The 21,382-nt window shown below is 36.5% G+C and overlaps 2 protein-coding genes across 3 annotated transcripts; one reads left to right on the top strand and one right to left on the bottom strand.

The window, feature by feature from the left end:
• The first annotated feature begins 235 nt into the window (after nt 1–235).
• Nucleotides 236–11,362, top strand: LOC109031849 (activator of 90 kDa heat shock protein ATPase homolog 1). Of its 2 annotated transcripts, none has more exons than XM_019043638.2 (10): nt 236–469; nt 2,030–2,132; nt 3,544–3,686; nt 4,711–4,844; nt 5,976–6,096; nt 6,892–6,974; nt 7,381–7,509; nt 8,358–8,459; nt 9,469–9,605; nt 10,717–11,362. In XM_019043638.2, exons 2-10 carry the CDS (start codon nt 2,053–2,055, stop codon nt 10,799–10,801), a joined length of 1,014 nt encoding a protein of 337 aa, XP_018899183.1. In that variant the 5' UTR covers nt 236–469; nt 2,030–2,052; the 3' UTR covers nt 10,802–11,362. The 2 variants fall into 2 exon arrangements, with proteins under 2 accessions (XP_018899183.1, XP_018899184.1); XM_019043639.2 differs by lacking the exon at nt 236–469 and adding an exon at nt 572–786.
• Nucleotides 11,363–14,119: 2,757 nt separating this feature from the next.
• Nucleotides 14,120–18,289, bottom strand: LOC109031856 (uncharacterized). Its single transcript, XM_019043652.2, has 3 exons — nt 17,761–18,289; nt 16,274–16,364; nt 14,120–15,316 (listed from the first exon to the last, which is right to left on the bottom strand). Exons 1-3 carry the CDS (start codon nt 17,908–17,910, stop codon nt 14,238–14,240), a joined length of 1,320 nt encoding a protein of 439 aa, XP_018899197.1. The 5' UTR covers nt 17,911–18,289; the 3' UTR covers nt 14,120–14,237.
• Nucleotides 18,290–21,382: the final 3,093 nt, after the last annotated feature.

Below are 21,382 nucleotides of genomic sequence, written 5' to 3'. Positions count from 1 at the left end.
TCGAACCTCCACAAGTTTAGGAAGGTGACTGTATGAAACTATGAATCACACGGACTCTTCCATTTGCATTTAAATGTAATACTAACTTGTAGAACTTTTAACTTATCTCGAATTAAATTGAATTTCGAAGTCCTGTGTTCGCAATCCGTGTATTGCGCTGATGAGGTGGTTTGGTGAAGTTGGCAAGCTAGGAAATTTCATGTTATCACAACGCCACCTAGCGTATGTTTTATCAATTTATCGCTGCATATTTTTTTTCAATCATTCAATGTGAGTTACAATTTTACATTCTCAGTCTCGTTTGCCATTATTTCCTCCTGCTTTCGACGACTTGAAGTCAATTTTACCGGTAACTGATTGCCACCAACAGTCGCCAATTCAAATTTTGTCACTGTAACCAGTTATCAACAAATAAAGACTCATCAGGCCTCTCAGGAAGACCGTAATCGAAAGTGTGTCTGTGTTCTAGGTAAGTGTTAGGTGTTCATCTTTTCCACTTTGCTCTGAATTTTAGGTTACCAAAACAAACATTCTCGTATTGTCGTCAAGTAAAGCGGATCATGCAATGAACTAGCTCCTTGGGTTTCCTCTACCACATGAATTTCTATCATCTGTACAAAGGCGGCTCTAGGCCAGAACCAATAATAATCATGCCCCACAGCGAGTGGCGGTACGACATGGCCAGAAACTTGCATCTGCTGCCCAAATGGATCTCATGAAAATCTTCGCACAAGGCACTTAATGCACTCAGTGAAATTACTTTCTCCGTGGGGAACACCAGTCATCGTAAGTAGTTTCTCGTCAAGAATTGGGCTGTGCCTGGGGCTCTCGTAACTAAGAACATGCCTTGTTTCTGTATCCTCATCTAGGGCATCCATTATTTTCACCAAAAGAATCTGCTCCTTAAGCTCTCTCCAAAACTTTAACGCAGTAGTGCATTCTTGGCGTTGAACCTAACAAATTGGGTCCTTGTGCACTTGTGTACTGTCAGGTCATCTTTTGTCATAGTGGAAAGAAGGAAGACCACTAGGCATTATCAATGCCCTAGAGTCGTAATGTAAGTGGATGAGCTGGCGCCACTTTTAAGCATTTTCCAGGTCCCGAATTCCGAGACTCCTGTGTGACGCCGGGTCACTTTTTCGATACATAATCGATTGTTTGCGATACACGGGTACCCGGCCATCCAATGTAAACAAAGAAGATAGGGATCACCACGTATTCTGCACCGCCATTTTGGATCGAACATGTATCGAAAAAGTGACCCGAACTCGGCGCACACCGGGCTCGGAACTCGTCGAGCAGAACATGGCGCCAGCTCTCCCATTTACATTAGGACTCTCTGATCAATGCCTACAGATAAGTAGACTGTTACAATTTGTAGAGATTTAAAATAGGATAAGTGCGCGTTTCTGCCAGCCTATGAATAGAGAGGCAAATTCTCGTAAGATAGGACGTAAAGAATTCTATGAGAACTTGTAGCCCTTCATTTTAGTATGCCACACCTATAACGAGCAATTAATTATTTCAAGTAGGTACCTAAGGTGAAGATTTCTAATGTAAGCATGATCTACTTCGACAAATTATATGCAAATGGTATTATTCCCAAAATGAACTGAATTGTGAATGTAATTTAAAAGTAAGCAAATGTCTGAGTTACTAAACAAATATCGTCATAATTCTGATTTCACTTTTAATTTTCTACAAACAACCAATGGAGAATACTCGTAAGAACAACTCAGCTGAGTTCATCTCAATAATCTCTTCTGATTTGAAAATCCTAAATGAAGCCGTAAAAAATCTGGACTTGGAAATTGCCAAACCAGCACATTCAGTGCATTAGATTGAGGAGTGAAATTTGTGTTTGAATACTTTCATCCTTTACTTATTTAGTCCTTCTAGAAGAGATGTTTCAGGAAGTGGAGAGTCCTTCTACTTAAGCATGATTTCGAAGGGTACAGACCCAAAATTTAGAGCATCTGAAGCCAATGTTTTGTCTCAAATAATCTTTTATCTTTTTCTTAAATTGCAGCTCCTCTTCCCAAAGCTGTAAAAATGGCAAAATGGGGTGAAGGTGACCCAAGGTGGATTGTAGAAGAACGTCCAGATGCAACAAATGTGAACAACTGGCACTGGTAACTATCTACTAGAACTCTACTCGTTCATTGTGCTTCAAGAGCCGCTTGACTCTTAAAATTATGACGTTCATCCTCTCGTTGAAATGGACTAAATTCCTTTGAAATTGATCCGAAAGAAAATTTATTAATCTGCAAAAACGGGGTCATACTTACCTATCCAATGAATAGTCTGTCCATCTTTTCAAGAATTCTTTAAATGAAAAATAGAAGCGGTTAAACACACTAAGTCGTTGTTAAAATAGAGATGAGATGGTGTTCAACGGCTGTTAAATAATCTGTAAAAATCTAATTTATTCATGAAAAAGAGGTAGAGCTCACTCAAGTGACATTTTTCTCTCTGGGAGATATTGATGGCCAATATGCGAAACCATGAATCTATATTTGCTACGATGCAGACTTAAATTTAAGTGTCATGAACTTGAAGAATTGGGACTGGGTACATTCAAAAGGAATTTGATGTTTAAAATAAGGGCATACCAGAATATCAATTGGGAGAAGGGAGGAAGACAGGGAAGGTATAAAGTGAAGATGGAAAGGGACGGAACGCGATTAGCCAATAAGCTATTTTGAATTTTTTAAAAAAAAAAAAAAAGACTTCCTGTTATACTTTATTTCTCCTTTGGAAAACTGGTAAACATAATTTCTTGAATAATTCCTTGATTTGTCTTCCCTGTTAGCAGAATGTTTCTCTTTATAAAGCATGGATTTCAAGCTACTAAATTGGCTTGTTTCTCTTCGATAAATTAAAGTTGCAGTAAAAATTTTGGAACACCGCAATGAAGATATGTAGTTTTGCACTTTGGTTATCAATATACTACTAGGTAGAAGAGTAGTACAGTTGGAAATACGGTAGATTACCGGTTGCTACACCATCATATATTAGGATGAAAGGCTGAAATGGAAAAATTTTACGATTAATATAAGATACAATACAGTTTAGAATTTGATTAGTTTTTTTATTCATGAAAGTACAGGTTCATACGCTTTACAAACATGACAATTTAAACTTAAAGTCAGGTAATTCAATTCACATGCCTTGATAACATGGCACTAAGAATATGTGGGCAGTTATTAGATAAAATGAGATTAGATGAAATCAGAGACAAAAATGTTCAAAGTCAAAAAAATTATTAGGCAAAGAAGACATAAGAAAAATCGAGCAAATAAGGACCAATTTCGCAGACAAATTAAGAACAGGTAAGATTAAAAAGACTAGAGAGGCAGAAATCGTCTAGTTTTGATGATCAGCAACAAGATGAGATGAGTAAAATTACTCATAGTGGGTTGAGGTCATTCCCAGCGTAACAATTCTGGAAAAAGAAGTTTGAAAACAATCAATCTGAATTTATTCTGCAAAAAGTAATCGATCATCTAGTCATTAGTTAATTAATCTTACTTATGGTTCCAGGACTGAAAAAAATGCTTGTCAGTGGTCTAAAGATAAGATAAAAAATTTATTTACCAACTTCAAAATTGATGGCAAATCATTGCAAGTTGAAATTACAGAAGTGGAGAAATGCGACGGCGAAGCGGTTGCAAACAACAGAAAAGGTACCTCTATTTCTCAATGCTTTTCTCATCCTTAATTTATCATATCAAAGAAGCTCAAAGAAGTGCATAAGGTAATTATGCATGGAGTAATTGAAGGTGAAATTTGGTTGAAGAAACTTTCATCTCGCATGTAGAGATTTGAAGAACCTATTCTTTTTTCTTTTTTTTTTTTTCTTGAAGAAAAAGTAATAAACTCAAGGTGTTGCCTCAAATTTATGTAGAATATACTTCACATGAAGAAAAAATATCAAGGAAGCTGTCAAATGACAGTGATAATCAGGCTCTCAATCAACATAGAGATTGGTAAATCCTCAGTTTTGCAGACAGAGTTTTCAGGTGTTCCTAATTTGACTATTGCTCTAATTTTCAGTTGTAGTTCCGAAAAAATCCACCACTTTGCGCCGCTAAAATGCGGCTCCGAAATCAGTGATTATTTAAATATTACAATAGATATATTAAATTCTAAGAATGCTTAGAAACACATGCAAGCTTAGAAAGTTTAACAATAAAAGCTTTCAACTTGATCCCAGTTTCTCTTATGGGATATCTGTAAGAGCGAGAGAGATGGCTCACGGTGGGAGAGAGGTATCTGCAACTGCTGAGAGCGATCACTCGCAATTGGTTGCATCATGGTCATCATGCTTAACCCTACTTTTTCCTGTGATCAAGTTTTAGAGCTTCAGATATTACTTTTCAAATATTTTTAGTGTCAACAGGAAGCAGAATATTATGGATAGATCTCATGACTCTTCGATTGTAACAGAAATTCCTTTAACTTTCATAAAAAGGCAAGGACCCACGTGGAGTTGTACTGACTCTAATAGCGTGGACCAAAAAATCAAAACACAGCGGTGGGGCTCCCTGTGCGGAAAAATTTCTTACCATTGTAGATTCACCTTAAGCATAAGCACAATTTATTTTTTCAGTAAGAAGTAGCATCTTGCTTTGATGGTAATGTCCTCAAGACAGGTGTTTATTTTTTTTTTTTTAAATTATTAGTTTCTTTCTCGTTTTTTGTATTTAGGTAAACTCATCTTCTTCTACGAATGGGATATCACTTTGAACTGGAAGGCTCATATCAGTGGCGTTGAAAAAGAAATTGAAGGCAAGGTCGCCATTCCAAATTTGAGTGAAGAAAATTCAGTGGAGGAAATTGAGGTATGGTATGATTGTTAAATAACCCGCTCTTTTTGTGCAAATTAAGTATCTCTAATTCGATAATATTATTTCCTTTCAATCCAGTTTCTGATTCGTTTATCTCCAGTCCAAATTGATCAACCGACATTGAGGTGAACGCACTATTCACTTAACATAAGTTAATTGAACCTAAGTTAATTCCTGTCATTTAGTGCAACGGTCTGATTTTGATAACATCCGTTCAATGTGGTGTTATAATGAAGAAATACCCAGTCCTTTTTTTGTATTGTTGAACCCTTTCAGCAATGCTCACAAGATATCTTGTTGTGCTGTTGTTAACAGTTGAGGCCTAGTAATGAAAAATCTTGTGATACAATAAAATAACCTGCTCTAGATTTGTTGCAAAGACATGCACTAAAACATTAAAGAACTGCTGTTTGTTGGCGATATCATCACTTACAACGTTTGACTGTTTTCTGTAGATAGCTTTCCAGTTTGACATGAATTAACATCACTTTCAAATTTTTTGATAACTCATATTTTCAAGTAAGTTCAGGGGCTGCAGGCGGCATATTCCAAACTTAGTGTCAGGGGTGCAAAAAGTTTTTCGCTGTCACATTTTCAAGGTAGCCCTCACTTTTTTTAAGGCTGCCTCCTCTTTTACTGTGCACTTTAGACTACTTTCCCTTCACATTTTTTAAGCCTGCCTTCTCATTGCTGTCCTCATGAGACTAAATGTTTCACTCTGTTTTTAGTATAAAAGAGTTGTTACTCAGTTTCCTTCCCAGAAAGAAAGAAAATTCAGACAAAATTGTACAATAGTTTTTTGCTTAAATTTACCCTAGAAACATCCACCTTTGAGACAATTCCTGGATTGTGTAACAGCTCTATTCATTTTTACGATTGTTATCTCTGTGATTTCAAAGAAGGTTAGCCATTACCTCGCAAAACAAGGTTGTCCTGTTTTGCTTGTTCCGCAAGGTGAGTGATGGCTGCCTTTCCTTCTATTCATTTAATTTTTGCCTTGCTATTTGCAACCGTATTTAGTTTTACCTATGATTTTTAATAATTAAATCCATCCTCTGTCTCGCATTCTAGTGGTTAATCTTCCTTCATTGTTACAACTGTCTAATATTTTTTGATTTCTTAAAGGTAAATACATCTCTGAAAGAACCATCCAAAGAGGGAGAAGTAGTCAAAGACTTTATGTACCAAGAGGGTCGTAGCAAGATTCGCGAACAATTAGCAGCATATATTAGCTCCCTGAAAGAAGGTAAGGATTCTTTATTGAATGAATGTTTACCAGAGTTAAAACAGAATGGTAAAATAGTGCTGGGTTCACATCAATCTAAGGAGAAGTAAAGGCCAAAACATTTCAAAAATTGGCATTAGAGACATCAAATGAACTCTAATGTGTTTCAGTGCAAAATTGAGAGGAAGAGTGTTCAGCTCAGTCAAATGTATCAGAATATTAAGTTGGGGTCACAGCGAGAAACCTTTACCGGTTTGAATCTTTTTGTAGTCGGAGAGCCCAACGACATTTAGTGACAAACTCGTGACCGAAGGTTTAACCACTCATATCAAAAGCATTACATGCACTGACATGAAAAATGCTTGTCTGTGTTGTAGCTTGTGCCAATATGTGGCAGACAACTGCTTCCCTTGTCAGTGCAGTTTTAAGTGGTATAAACCTGTGTGCCGATTTTGTCACTAAATGTTGCCTAGCTCTCCGACCATTTGACCTCATCCGTAAATCACATTCATCGGTGAGTCCAGTTTAGCAACCTGCCAAATCCAAGATGGCATTGAAACCCCATCATGAATATGATGCGAAGTATGATACCAGAGAGCAATCCTTAGCATCTCATCTCATACGACAAAATAAGGAAAACGAAAAATTGATAATCAAAATTATTGGCAAAGTTAACCTTGTTGCAGTATCGTAAGTAAATCATGTAACTTTTGCCTCTCTCATAAAATAAGTTGTCATTTAAATTGATACTGATTTTTAATTGAATATTTCCCTCCAACTCAACTAATTTTTTTATCCTCTCTTTTTTTTTATCAGAATTTTCGCAAGGAATGATTCTACCTAAAAAGGAAGAATCTTGTAATAAAGGAAAATCTGTTACATCTATAAACAATGCAAAGGTAAAATTACTCATTTTCTTTCAAATGCCCGTTGGGTCTCTCATCCAACTTTTTTCTTAAGATTTTTTTTTTCTTTATATCTCTGCTGGATTTCCCTTTTTTCATCTTTTTTATTTGATCAATCTAAAGCTAGATTATTTGGATCAAGTTGAGCTGAATAGAACGGAGTTTTTCTTTTTGGAAAGCAAGGAGTCTGCTTGTTGTCAGATTTCTTTTTATTTTTCATAAAGAAAATTTAGTATTTTTAAATAATAATTCGTTAACTGCAGAAGCTTTTTTAGTTTATTTTTTGACACATCTTTTTAAAATGAATGGTTTATAGAAATATACGCAGTGCTACCTTTAAGTTGCGTTTTTCACATTTAGGTGTTCTTTGTTTAAGTCAAAATATTTCTTCCGTTTTCAGACTCTGATGAACAATGTGATTGAATCGAAAAAAATAGACACTTCCAAAGTAGCAACGTCTACTCTAAATTTCTCTCAAACTTTCATCTGCACTGGTGACGAATTTTACAATGCTCTTACAACCCCACAGGTAAATTTAAGCTTGTTTTTAAATGTGTTTGTTACCTTGACTAAAATGAGCAAAATACATATCTGCAAAGAGACTTCCTTTAAAAACGCAGTAGCAATTACATTGGTGATTTGAGTTAGTTTGATTATAATTGTTCATAGTTATTATTATTAAAATAAAATAGAGTGGAATAATAATTTATTGTTTCACTTTCAATTTTCAAAATCAAAATGAATACTACGTCAAAATCCAGAAGTACAGAACGAACAATGCGTAATAAAGTACAGAAACTAACAGTGAGTACACCAATATGAAAGAACCCATTTTTCATCCAGATATTCATTTGTGATATTCATTTTACATCATTGTTCTGACCAAAAAAAAAAAAAAAAAAAAAAAAAAGCACCTGTGAATTAAGCTTTAGCGCCTTTTTACTTCGCTAACAATGAGTGAATTGAAAATAATTAACATAAAACAAAGAAAGGAGTTCACTATAAACTCCTTTTTTGGAGATATAGAATTTAAAAGGTAAGTCCAAGAAATACATTGTACCCAACAAATCAAGGAATTTTGCCGAAGATCCCTCCTCATCTTATGCACAGCATTTGTGAATTTATTCAGGAAAATTCAGTTTACTGAAAGAAATATTTCAGTGTATAAACAATGGAATGATTTCTTCACCCACTTAGATATAAGTTCATTTCGGTTTTGACAAGGAGGGAGTTAAAATTTACCATCATGAAAGATTGTAATTTTACTGTAGTTGAAATTGGAAATTTTTACGTAACATGTCCCCTATGTTTTCAGTAAAATTTTGAAAAGATCCATTCCATGAGGATTCAATTTACAACTAGCTATTTGTGTTTCAGATGGTATCAGCATTCACTCACAGCCCTGCCGTGCTCGACAACAGAGAGGGTGGCAAATTTGAAATGTTCAATGGAAATATTTATGGAGAATTCATTAAACTAGTAAGTAAACAAAAACAAAAGAAATGTTGGAGCAGTAAAAACAAAAATAATTTGAATAGAAGTCCTACACAAACACTTGGTAGAGGGGTTACCCTCAAAACAATTTGACTTCTGTTGCAGAAAAATTGTATGCTAATTCCACTCCCTGAGGGAGTGTTTTCGTTTTGTTGCACACTAACCATTTGAAAGAGCCAAATCAAAATAGATTAATGATGGCTAAAAGTTTGCAGTTAAAATGAACATAGATACCCCCTCTCCCCCTAGAAAAATCCCCAAGACCAGTCGATGCCTTTGAAATACAAATATACTTAACAACTTATCGCCACCAGGTACAGAGACTGGTCTCTCTTTTTATATTGTAATCTGCCTGAAGATTTTGCATACCTCCATCATGACTCAAAATAATTTAATTTTAGTGTAATTTCAAGCCCTTCATTAATGAAGTGATCAATCTTTTAATTTTGTGCACTACTCTTTTGTGACCCTACTTTTTAAATGTTTTAAATTCTGTACTACACCATTTTGATCCCTCCTCTAAGGTGTTAATGGCTCAGATGTCAAAAGCACCAAATAAACGTATCTACCAACCAACCATACATAAACACATGTTTAAACAGGAACACAGGATCAAGACTATTGCACGATAAACCCTGGTGCACAATATCACGAGAAAAATTTTCGTAGCCCGATTTCTAATGAACAGGAAACAGAAAATACAGAATCAAGTTTATTGGATGTACAGGATCAAGGATTCTTACCCTTTCTGAGTGTTCTACGACCTGTGATCAGCGCTCTTCACAAGATCTCAGTTCAGGGTCCAACATAATGGGAGAATGCAATAGTGTATTTTCTTCAGAAAATACACTAACAAATCCTGTGAGGAGTTATTGAACATAAAGAAACACCAAAGAATGCTTGTATTTTTAAGAAAAGAGATAAACTTTTCAGGTGCATAACTGAAGTTGTATTTGAATCTCATGCTTTGTTTTTTTTTTTAAATTCTGTGAAGGTGCCTGGCAAAAAAATTGTTCAAAGGTGGAGGTCTAAAAGGTGGCCAGACGGTCATTTTTCTACTGTCACTTTAGATATAGAGCAGCAAAAAGATCATACCCTGGTCAAAGTCTCACAAACTGGAATTCCTGAAAGGTATGTATTTAACAACCCCCCATATTCTTAATAAACAAATAGGAAACAGATGAAGACCTCTCTGTTCAAACAACATATCAAAGTTTCAAGTAAAAAAACATGCATCTCAACAGGATGGCTCCTTTTCAAAACTGGTCCTCCCAAAATTAAAAATTTTCTCGAAAAGAGAACAAAACTTAGTTAAGACAAGCAATTATTTTAGGATGAAAAAATCTTTCAGAGCATGTTCGTCAGCTTGATTTTCAGAATAAAAGAACTAATGCACTTGGAGATGGTATGTAATGAATCGTGTTTTGATTAACACTAGTCAGATGACAAGAACACAAAAGGCATCATTTGTGTTATGTAGATCACTCAGATTTATCTGCAATAAATTTACCTCAACTTTGCGTAAGAACGCTCATTTATGTACATTCTTGGCCATCTTGGTTAGAATTGGAACCTGCAGACTGGCAGTGAAATTTTGTGCGTTTATGTAGTGTTAGAAGGGTGGCTGCACTTTTGGGCCCTAAGCCCTCCATGAAGCGATCTGTCCATACTCTCGCTATACAGGTACTCTAATTAACACTAGTCAGATGACAAGAAAACAAAAGGCATCATTTGTGTTCGATCTATGTCAAAAGCAGAAGCTCACACCAATAACTTGATAATGTTTTGAAGCTCGCCATTGCATGGGTCTCTTTTTACTTAAAACTCTGAGGAGAAATCATGCGCTGTACTTGTTTTAATCCACACCTTGTTTAGAAGTCTATTGCATGGAAAAAAGCATCTCATCAGTCTGAAATCAGTATTTATGCAAAATTTTTCAATGTTAAAAGACCTGTTTAATTCCAGCATTGGTGCCCAGTTAGTTTTCTAATTTGACTGACTCTCTTTTAATTTTTTCTGTAAGCAAGAAGTGTAGGTGGACTGATTCTGTTGCTTATCGTAAACTCATATATTTTGCTTTCAAATTTGTTTTGGCAATTTTCAATACGTCCAATTTGCTGTGTGTGAAATTATGATGAAAACTCAAGGCTGAGTCCAGCAATTTATTAAATGGTAAATGGTACAGACCTAATTGTCATCACCAACTGTGTAATTTATATTTCAACTGTTTCTCGCTTTTCAGTGAATATGATTCCACCAAAGAAAACTGGGACCGTTATTACTGGGAAAGTATGAAGAGATACCTCGGATTTGGAACATTCTTGTGATTTGAAGCTCGTGAAAAACTAGAAGAGATTCTCACCTTTTGAAGCTGTAGCTGCCGAATTTTCTAGTTTCTTCCGAAACTTATCCTTGCTTTTATGCCTGAGATTCTGGCTGTCAGTCTCCATGATTTTCTAATTTTTTTTTAAGTTTTTTGTAACCTGCTCACAAATTTATATAGCTAGGTTTCGTACAGAACTTTTCAATTTAATGTGGAAATAATGGTTAATTTATACTTTTCTGAAGGTTAAACCTTTCGATTATCGAAGTCTAATGTATGTTAGTGCTATCATTGATTGCCGTAGATTATGATTCATTGAGGAGCTCTGAGATGTTCGCATTAATGTTAAAAGAAATCTTGATTGGCTGTTTTCTTTCTAGTTTCTCATCTCTGAGGTGAAATAATGATGTGAATACTGATTGTAATTAGCTTACAATTTCATTGAGCTTTGAAATATCTTTGTTTTAAGAAAGTTGCACAACTCTGCTGGTGATTTCATTCAATAGGTCGTTCCAAGCACTATGTCATGTTTGTCAGCATGAGGAATAAACCAATGTTACAAATATTTAGTTCTCTTTGACCCCCTAATTATTTTCTCACTGTTTCATAAAACTCAAAGAACAGTGATAAGCAATTAATTTTTCTTTAAATATGTGGGTATCTACCAAAGTTGAAAAGTATTTTTATATTGATTGTGACTTTAATTCCAAAAATGACCTCTGTCTTTCTGGATCAGTTCTGGGAAAAAATATTTCCCATCTTTCTCAGCGCAAAACAATTTTATAAGCTTCAGACAGAATGTTTGCAGACGGAAGAAGGCATTTAGATACAAACAGCCTGGTTATTTAGAACAGAGGGGAAAATTTTTCAGTGATGTGACGGCTGTCATAAGTGTATATTTGACTGCTGGATCCAAGAATGACCTTGATTTACAACACCATACGTCAGAACTGCTTTGTATGTTGCACAGATTTTCCACTGTAGTAAATTTCTCTGAAAAAGCTCAATTTTGGAGAAAATTTTGATTTTTTTGGTCTAAAATAGGTTGATCCACAAAAACAGAGATCATTTTCGGCATTAATGATACACAGAGAAATTGGTGTGAAACGTGAAAATTTTCCAGATTTAAAGATAGTTTTGGTGTCAGTTATGAATAAATGCCAATTCATGTTGAAGAGGGAATATTACCAAGCATGATTTAAAATTTCCAGAGAACTGATATGTCCGTGACAAGAGTGTAGAAGAGAGGAGGCTCAAAGACTGAATGTATTCGCATGGCGCAATTCATGAGTGGTCCACATAGTCTATGGTGGTTAATCACATCTTCTTGGGTCCAGCTCTATTAGCATATTCAACCTCCCGAAAAAGAAAATCCTCAATTAAGTATTTCGGGGCTTTAGGGCCTAAATACAAAATTTTAACTTCCATGGTGAAGCTATTTCAAACTACAAATTTTAACCAGGGAGTTATACCATTCTTAACTAGAGAAGATGGCGAGCATAGAAATATACAGGGTTATTCAAAAGTCACGCACCACTGGCCATAACTCTAGTTCTAATTATGATATCAATTTGCGGTTTAAGACGTTTTTCCTCATATCGAGGAGGAAACTTTTTTAGGTACTTTCTAGTCTTTGATCTCCTCGGGGGAGGGAGGCAGCTCCAAAATTTCAAATGGCCACTCCCCTCATGGCCAGCGGTACGTGACTTTTGAATAACCCGAAATATTTCCGAGTAAGATGCATCAGAGGATCATGACAAAAAAGCATCATAAACTTCATGGTCCATTTTAACGTGCACAGAAACAGATCCATTTAGGAACTTCTCCAAGAAATTAGAAATTACTGATATCTTTCAGCTCGCATTTTGCACTCATAAATATTTCATTATGTATATTTTAATTTCATCTTGGAGAGCTTGCATTTTATTGTGTTTTATTGAAGATGCACATTCAGGCTTAGTGCCTCATCTTCAGTGGTATTAAAACCGGAGTTTTTGTAAATCGTCGCTATTTGCAAACTCATCATATGCTTTTAAATTGATCAAAAATGAACATACATATTACACTTGTCAGTTATTACAGTTTGGTACGAACAACTGTCTTGTGTAATCTGTTCCTTTTCGAGAACTTTAAAGGTGCTCGACAAGTTCACAAATCACGAAGACTTACGACACTTTGTGCCACTGAAGATAAGGCACTGAATGCATCTAGAATAAAACACAATAATGGTGGTAAGCACTCAAAGGCAAAAAGTATACTTAATGAAATTACCAAAGCCAATCATTGTAACAGTCTTAAATTAATGTTAAGAACACCAGAATTTAATCAAGTCCATACAGAATTATCAACAATAGACTGAGGTTATTGAAATCTAGGAAAGAAATCATCGTTCTTTCATACTATCTTGAACGAATTGTAGTCTTTTTTTCTTTTCTTTTTTTGAAAGTATTGATGTACAACATTAGGGTAGTAGCAATTTAAGTAACTTTTTGTTTTGTTAGGTAGCCAGGCTATGGGTTAAAATGAAGTTGTCAACTCACATCAACAAAAAAATGAGGTATTTATTTAATTTGTCGAAGCTTTTCGACCTTGGCCATTTTCTGGACTTAGCAAAAACACACAATTGAAGACAATACATGATTAGCTTTGAGTAATATTAGTTCATACAAGTGAAACTTGTCAATGTTTGTGATGGTTTATCTTTATCTCTTATCATGTGGGACTTAGGAGTAACTGTCGTTTTGCTTTCCACCTAGGAGCGGTGCATATCTGATACAACTCATTTGCTGCCAGATCTACTACTTCTGTCTGCACATTCAGTAGAGTTTCATTGTTCCTCACTGCCTTATTAGAGAGTAGTAGATCTGCAGCAAATGAGCTGTATCAGATATGCACCCCTCTCTAAAGGAAGGCGACATGACTGTGACTCCCAGGTGATAAGAGATAAACTGGATATATTAAGAGACAAAGATAAACCATCACAAACATTGACAAGTTTCGTTTGTATGAACTAATATTACTCAAAGTTAATAATGTATTTTCTCAAATTGTATTAAATTTTTTTGCTAAGTCCTGATAATGGCCAAGGCCGAAAAGCTTTGACAAGTTAAATAAATACTTCAGTTTTATCTTGTGAGTCAACAACTTCATTTTAACCCATAGCACTGGCCACCTAACAAAATAATACTTCTTCTACCCTAGGGTAGCAAGAAAGTAACAAAAAGAATTGTAGTCATTACGTCTAATTTTTCTCACATATCCACATCCATGAGGGTTTTCAAAAGAAACTCGGACACTACTGGAAATTAAGAAAAAATGTAAGTATATGACAAAGTAAAACGGTTTATTAAAAATTTAACAAAAATTAGTCTAAGAAATAAAAAAAAAAAAGAGATCAGTTTTTTCCCTGAGGTGGTGAATAAGTCATGCACCATAAAATGCTAGGACACCTTATTCCTTTCCTTGAGCTTTTCATAAAGAATCATGGTAGCACTTTTCCTTTTGGGGTCAATCTTTTTCTTTGGTTTTCCTCTGCTCCTGCATTGATTCGCAAGGGCTTCAGTTTTGAATTCCGTGAATTCAAATCCTTTGAACATCTTCCAGTTTTCTGCATTAGGTTCATCATTTGGCTGCGACGTAAAGTCTTGGTCAAAATCATGTGGCCACGAGAAACCACTAGCATCTTTACTTCCACGCTTACCCTTTTTCTTACCCTTATTTGAAGCAGAGGAAATGTCTGGTTTAACCTTCAGACTGCTGACAATTTCATTTTTGGCAGCCGAAGTTATTTTACCGAGGCTCTTACTCAATTTCGAGAGAGGCAATTTCCCGTTTCCTTCTTTCCATACGTGCAGCCCATGAGCTTTATGGAGCAAGTCACGTGGTCGGACGCTAGTTTTGGCTAGGAATCTTCCCACTTTTTTCACTCTGTGTTCATCTATCTTGCTGGGAGTTTCTGCTACTGGAGGTGCCAAACGTTTTTGCAATTCCTCCATATTGACACTGATCTTAATAGCATTATTAGTATTGTTTATGTCACTGAGAGCTTGGTCAATTTTATTCAGGTAAATGGGTGAATCAAGGTGTTCACCACCTAAAATAGGCAGCGTTTCTTCGAGTTTCGCTGAATATTCTAGGAATGAATCAATATCTCGAAGGTCATCATAATTTATTTGTGGTGAGTTACGGTTGTTGCAGGATAGGGCAGTTATTGCTGCCTCAATGTCATCATCTGTTACTTCAGCTTTAGGCAACAATGAGCCATTACTAAAGTAGAAAACATCCTCTTTGTCATTGTTTTTCAATTCATTAGCCTCCACTGTTGCTACAGTGCCTGGGTTATGGGTGGGGAAGTGACTTGCATGACTGGGGAGGAGTTGACTCACGAGGGCAAAGAAGTCATTCAGCTTGGCATCTTCTCGCATTCGTGATCGTTTGTAGCTTTGAAAGGCTGAATCTAATATTTCCTTGGCTTCCTGTTCCGTGAAATTTTTGTCAGGTGCTTCTTTTAGGAGAAAAGCTATTAAAACAAATAAGAACAATTACCATTAGGGTGAAGACCAATATTATCTGCATAAAAGTAGAGTCCCTTTATACCCAGAGTTAAGACAACTCGATTATCAGCTGACTCGCAGCCAGCCTTGACTGGCCATGGAGGCCGAAACGAGTGCACCCAAACGAACGATATTGAGGGATAAGGATCAGGAATCCTGCGATGTCTGTCACACAAAAACAACAACATCAACAAATTGATCAATTAAAAAGAAAATGAGATTGGTTTGTGAATAATTTCTTAATCTATTTTCATTTTGGACCGATGGAAATAACAATTTACTCTTGATAAACCACAATTAGGTAATATTTTCATTATTCTTGTTCACATTCGAGGTACCGCCATCTTGGTGCACTCGTTTCGGCCTCCATGAGCGAGAACCAATCAGAATTGGATTTTTTTTTAGGCCACTTTCAGCCCAACCAAAAGTGAGTTGTCTTAACTCTGGGTTTAAAGGGACTCTACATAAAAGTGATTTTCTTCAAACTGGGTGAGAACGAAACTGACATTCATTCAAATTACCAAAAATAATGAGATTTCGGGGGTTTCCTTTCAAGCCCTGGAAAGCAGAAAATTATCTTCTCCTCACGAGTTTGCATGAGAAAGCATGCAATACTAAGAGGGCTGAAACCTATAAAATTGCACTGATTCACTTTGCATTGTCTTAGCTCATTTTCAAACTTTTGACTGCATGTCTATCTCGCTTGGATCGTCATTGGTCTTCCTACGAAATATCCATCAACATTTTCAACTTAATATTCAATTCAATATTTGAGAGAAACAACCCTCTGATTTTTCTAAACTTGACTGATCAAAATGAAATGTTCATTACAATGCTATTTATCAATTTAGGTCTCTGATTCGAGTAATATTGAAGTAAAATGATCAGGCCCTTGTTACTTAAAAAGCAAAAGTAAAACTTACGTAGAATTGATGATTTTTGAAAGCTCTGAAGAGACACTGATCTTTGAACAGACTGATTGACAATGACTTCATTTTCCTTTAAGTATGAGCCCTGGAAGAGAAATTAGAAGAGGATTATGTTCGACAGGAGTTAAAACAGATGGGTACATTAAAAGAGGGGCAAGCGTGGTCAAAAGATCTGCTGTTTATGGTAAAAAATTACAGTCCGTGCCTTGAAAACAGGCAGGCAAGGGATGAAGCTTGAAGTGAGCTCTGGGATTTGTCTAAAGGTGATTTGATGGACGCCATTTTTTGTGTGAGAACGACTTGGGATATATTGCATCGATTGGTTCCATTTTTTCAGCTACTCTGCATTTTTCTTGAATTTTGAGATCGCAATTATGTTGTCAGGAGACTAAAGAATTCACTGACCCATCTGGACAAACAAATTCAACTTAATATAGACATGATTTTTTTAGAGGGAAAATATCACATTCGAGTGCAGTTTCCATATCGGTATCAAATGCGATATTTTTCCTCTAAAAAACCCCCCTTCATTAAGTTGAATTAGTTTTTCAAAATTGGTAAGTGAATTCTTTTGTCTCCTTGCAACAGAAGAGTGATTTCTAAATTCGAAAAAAATGACAAGTAGCTGAGGAAATGGAACTAATCGATGCAATATATTGCGTGTTGATCTGACACAAAGTATAGTGTCCATCGAAGCACCTTAAGGTTGCGAGACAGGCTCATGGTTTCATTCTAACTATTAGGTATCACCAAAGCTAACAACAATGCATATTTCCTGTCCTCGGTTCCTTCTTTGAGAAAATGTGAATCTCTGACACTTAAGCTATGAATCAGCACCACTCAGGTTAACGCTCGCTCATCGTACACTGAGACTCAGGTCAAGTATTGTTTACGTCACTACTCATTAATGGTACCATCTGATTGCACGTGTTAACCTAATATGTAGTGCTGATTTAGAGCTGATCAGAGTTTGACATTTCGACGGTGTAAGTCAGCAATCACATAACTCGTTTGCGGTGTCTAAAAATCTCCACTTCTGTGTAATTTTTTAAAAGGAGAACAAATTGACATCATTCCTTGAAGTTTTGGCAGAATTTTCTTCACACAGAGAAGAAAAATTACCGCAGTTTTAAAAAATTGCTGTTGAGTAGTTTTCTGTTTAAAAAATAAAGTATAACAGAAAGTCTGCGACGTCGCAAACCAAGTTATGTGATTGCCAACTTACACCGTCGATTTGTCTCAATATATGACGGATGAGCTCTTACTGTATATGTTCAGACAAAGTAAAATATTTAGATGAATTATTGTAATATGTACTGCTAAGCTTTTGCTGATAGTATACTACAATTATCCTATTAAGACATTCTTGTACAGAACAGAGATCAAACTCTGACATGTAGATGAAAAAATCCGCAATTCCACGATAAGAATAAAAGACCTTGATTTTCATTTGAAATTAAGCTTGATAATGAGCTTTTTACCTTGCAAATGGTGCACATGCTAACTGTTGTGTTCAAGTTCACATAATATTGCTTGACAGTGTTGGTCTTGTTGCTACGAAGACATCTTTCACAATTGAACGTTGCACTGTCAATAGTGTCTCTTCGCTTGTTGACAGGTACCAGCGACATGGCTTATGAACGGTGTTGATTCACACTTAGGGTGCAGGCATTTAGACGATCCTAATGAGTATGCACTAAATTTTCGAGAGCTAGAGGTGACAAGTACCTTACAGAAAATTGAGAAAAGTTTGTATCACGGAAGAATAGAAAGAACCTTTTACCGCACGAATAGCATTCCGGCGTGGCCCGCTAAAACACATTCCTTTAAACGAGCGTTAATAACATGATGAACTTTTAGTTGTTTAAAGTCCTGAGTATCCGCTTCATTATCTTGAATTCAGTGCACGAGGGAGCGATAAATTTAACAAGAAAAATAACGAAATCGCACACATTCGTAGATCAAGTTCGTGATTGAACTTGGGCGAGAGGAGGGGAAGGGAGGGACTGAGAGAGGTTATGTTATTGTTTGGAGCGGGGAGCCATGTTGTTGTTTCACGCAGCTCTAAAATCTGATTGGCTTTTCTTTCTATCTTGTAGATGGCGGTAAAACTCAAATTATATTAGGTGTCGGTTCAAATAATTTTAACTAGTTTTCCTAACACTCTTCAATTTCAATTCTTTATTAGGCATTTATTTGGCAAAAAAGGCAGGTTTACAGAGAATGAGATTAAAAACAGAGGCGCTCACCCTTAAGCCAAAGCTTGTTTGGGTGGGCCCAAGAAAAAAATAGAAAAATGAAAACAGATAACAATACACAAAATAGAAAAGTAAAAATAGATAACAGAATATATGATCCATCTTCGCTCCCATCTTCAGATTTCGGTTTTCAAGTTTCATGGAAAAAGTGCCTGCAGATTTTCCACTGTCCGTCCAAAAAACCCAATGATGTGATCGATATTATTTAAAAAGAACATGCAGTGGAATTTTTGTTCAAAAGGGCGAAGGCAACCAGGGGCGGATTTAGGGGGTGGCCACATGGGCCGCGGCCCATATCGGCAAATTTAGGGGCGGCAAATTTTGCAATTTTTTCAAAAGTAGGTATAAAAACAAGAATCGGATTCAGAAAAAAAGCACAAGCGAGATAAGGCGACAAAATCGTTCATTTCTTGAGAGTATAGTAATTTCTAATTTTGTCTTCTTTCGGTGGTACAAGAGACATCACCTTTAATTAGTCAAGTGAAGACGCAGAGAGCAATGACGAGGACTTGAGATAAAAGGAAAAACCCCCGGCCGGCATGTAACACATATTAGCGCCTACAAGACTGCATGGATACTTCACGCATTGCGTCAAACACAGTGCGTTCAGCAGCGGTAGGCGCGGCGTGAAACGCGTAGCGCCTACAAGGCTGAAGGAATACTTCACGGATTGCACCGAACACAATGCGGTCAGCGCGGCGCGGCGGTGGAAGTTAAAATCATTAAACCTCATTTATGATTGTTCTTTCATAATTTTTCGTTCATTTCTTATAAATGGAAGGCCTTGCCCACACAGAGATAGGTTTTTTTACGGAACTTAACTTTAGCGCAAAGTACCGTGAACTTTTGTTAGTAGTGCGTTGACAAGGCTTTCGCAAAAAATGTGCCCAACACGAGTAAACGCGTCTTAGGCACCCCTCCGCCTTCGGCACGTTCACTTGATGGTTTTTATTGATGTTTCAAAACGAAATGAGCAGGGTGACGGCAAAAATAGGCGGCCCATGGCGGCAGTAGGTAACAATCCGGCCCTGAAGCAGCAGGCCCGAACCGCAAAAAAATTTCTGAGGCTCAGGGAAATTGTCTTCCCCTAATAAAAATCCATACTTTCTTGGGAGGGGGGGGGGGGCTCCAGATGTCCGTCACCTTCCAGGCAAAGTTACACAAGCGCATGCGACGGTTTAAAAATTTTCCGCCGCCATTTTATTATCTTAATGAGAAATTGTTTGGTTGAATCTGTGTTCATTTCTTATAAATGGAAGGCCTTGCCCACACAGAGATAGGTTTTTTACGGAACTTAACTTTAGCGCAAAGTACCGTGAACTTTGTTAGTAGTGCGTTGACAAGGCTTTCGCAAAAAATGTGCCCAACACGAGTAAACGCGTCTTAGGCACCCCTCCGCCTTCGGCACGTTCACTTGATGGTTTTTATTGATGTTTCAAAACGAATGAGAAGGGGACGGCAAAATATAGGCGGCCCATGGGCGGCAAGTAGGTAAATCCGGCCCTGAAGGCAGCAGGCCCTTAACCAAAAAATTTCTGAGGCTCAAGGAAAATGTCTTCCCCTAATAAAATCAGACTTTCTTGGGAGGGGGGGGGGGGGGGGGCTCCAGATGTATTCATGAACCCTTCCTGATTACCATGAGAGTTACAAAAACCATAAGTAGGCCGGCAGCCGAGTTGACCATTATATTGCATCACTAAGTAAGTGCTTGGTTTTTAAAAAGTTCATAGGGTAGGGTGGCAAATAATGAAAGTAGCACTTACCAGGCGCGAGTAACTTAAACCTCTAGAAGAATCATATCGATGGAGCTGACGGAAAATCCAATCAAGGAAACAAACACTTCACATGAGTTTTGGGTAAGTAGCTACCCTGTGTCAGAAGTTATATGGATGTGAATTGAGGGGCTTGGAGGACAAGGCGCATAAGTGAGTGCACTTTTTGAAAAAATTGAGATATTAATGATTTTTTTTGACATTCTATGAAAAATTTGCTCTCAATTTCCAATTTTTAAGAATAAAAAAATCAGTTTCAACTTCCTTTCTGCCATAAGGTTCCATGTAATTTCAAAACTTCAAACAATTATTTCTTGAAATAGCAAAAACTGTGCTTGTGCGTCTTGTCCTCCAAGCCCCTCAATTTTACTTGCTTTTTAGCAGGTTTTTCAAAGCCTGTGGTGCAGCAATTCAGGCTAAACAAATTTTCTATGAGAGGAAAAAAAAGTCCTGCAATTGGATGTCTTACAGTAAAAGACCCTACTCAATGACAGACCTGCATCACAGCGTTCTGTTGTTTTAGAATTTTTCAGGATTTTCACTTCAAAATACTTCTCGAAAGAATTTGAGCCAAAATTTTAAAGAAAATTCTGAAGACAAAAAAAAAAAAAAAGGAAAAAATTAAGGAAAAAAATGTGAGGCTTTATTTTGTCATTTCATCGAACAACAGGCTTGACCAATTATTTTTAATCCTCTGGAGTCCATTTTGCAGAAATGACAAAATAGTGTTTCAACAGTATTGTTGAAGGAAATTCTGGGAGCACTCCTGTCCAAATTCTCACACAGGGCACTACACGATCTCCTTCTGCGAGATTATTTGTTGGTGATTGAGGAGAATTGTGAAAGGAGTTGAATGATTCCCAGAAAAGTGCCCCTAAGTTGGTATAGTTGGAAATTTAGATGAAAAAAATTCAGGTTCATACCCCAATAAAATGTGACAATAATAAAAGTAAAAATACAAGAAAAAATCCCTAAGATTAGTCTAAAACGAGTTGAACTTCAAGTGATCAATTGTAAAAGAATCAGTTTTTCCAAGGGTGCATGTTTCTTAGAACTTCAAAATCTTTTCCAAG

This window comes from Bemisia tabaci, chromosome 2 (assembly GCF_918797505.1).
Source record: "Bemisia tabaci chromosome 2, PGI_BMITA_v3".
Classification (NCBI taxonomy): Eukaryota; Metazoa; Arthropoda; class Insecta; order Hemiptera; family Aleyrodidae; genus Bemisia; species Bemisia tabaci.
The sequence above is the reverse complement of the archived record's forward strand: the minus strand, read 5'-3'. Positions and strand labels throughout refer to the sequence as shown.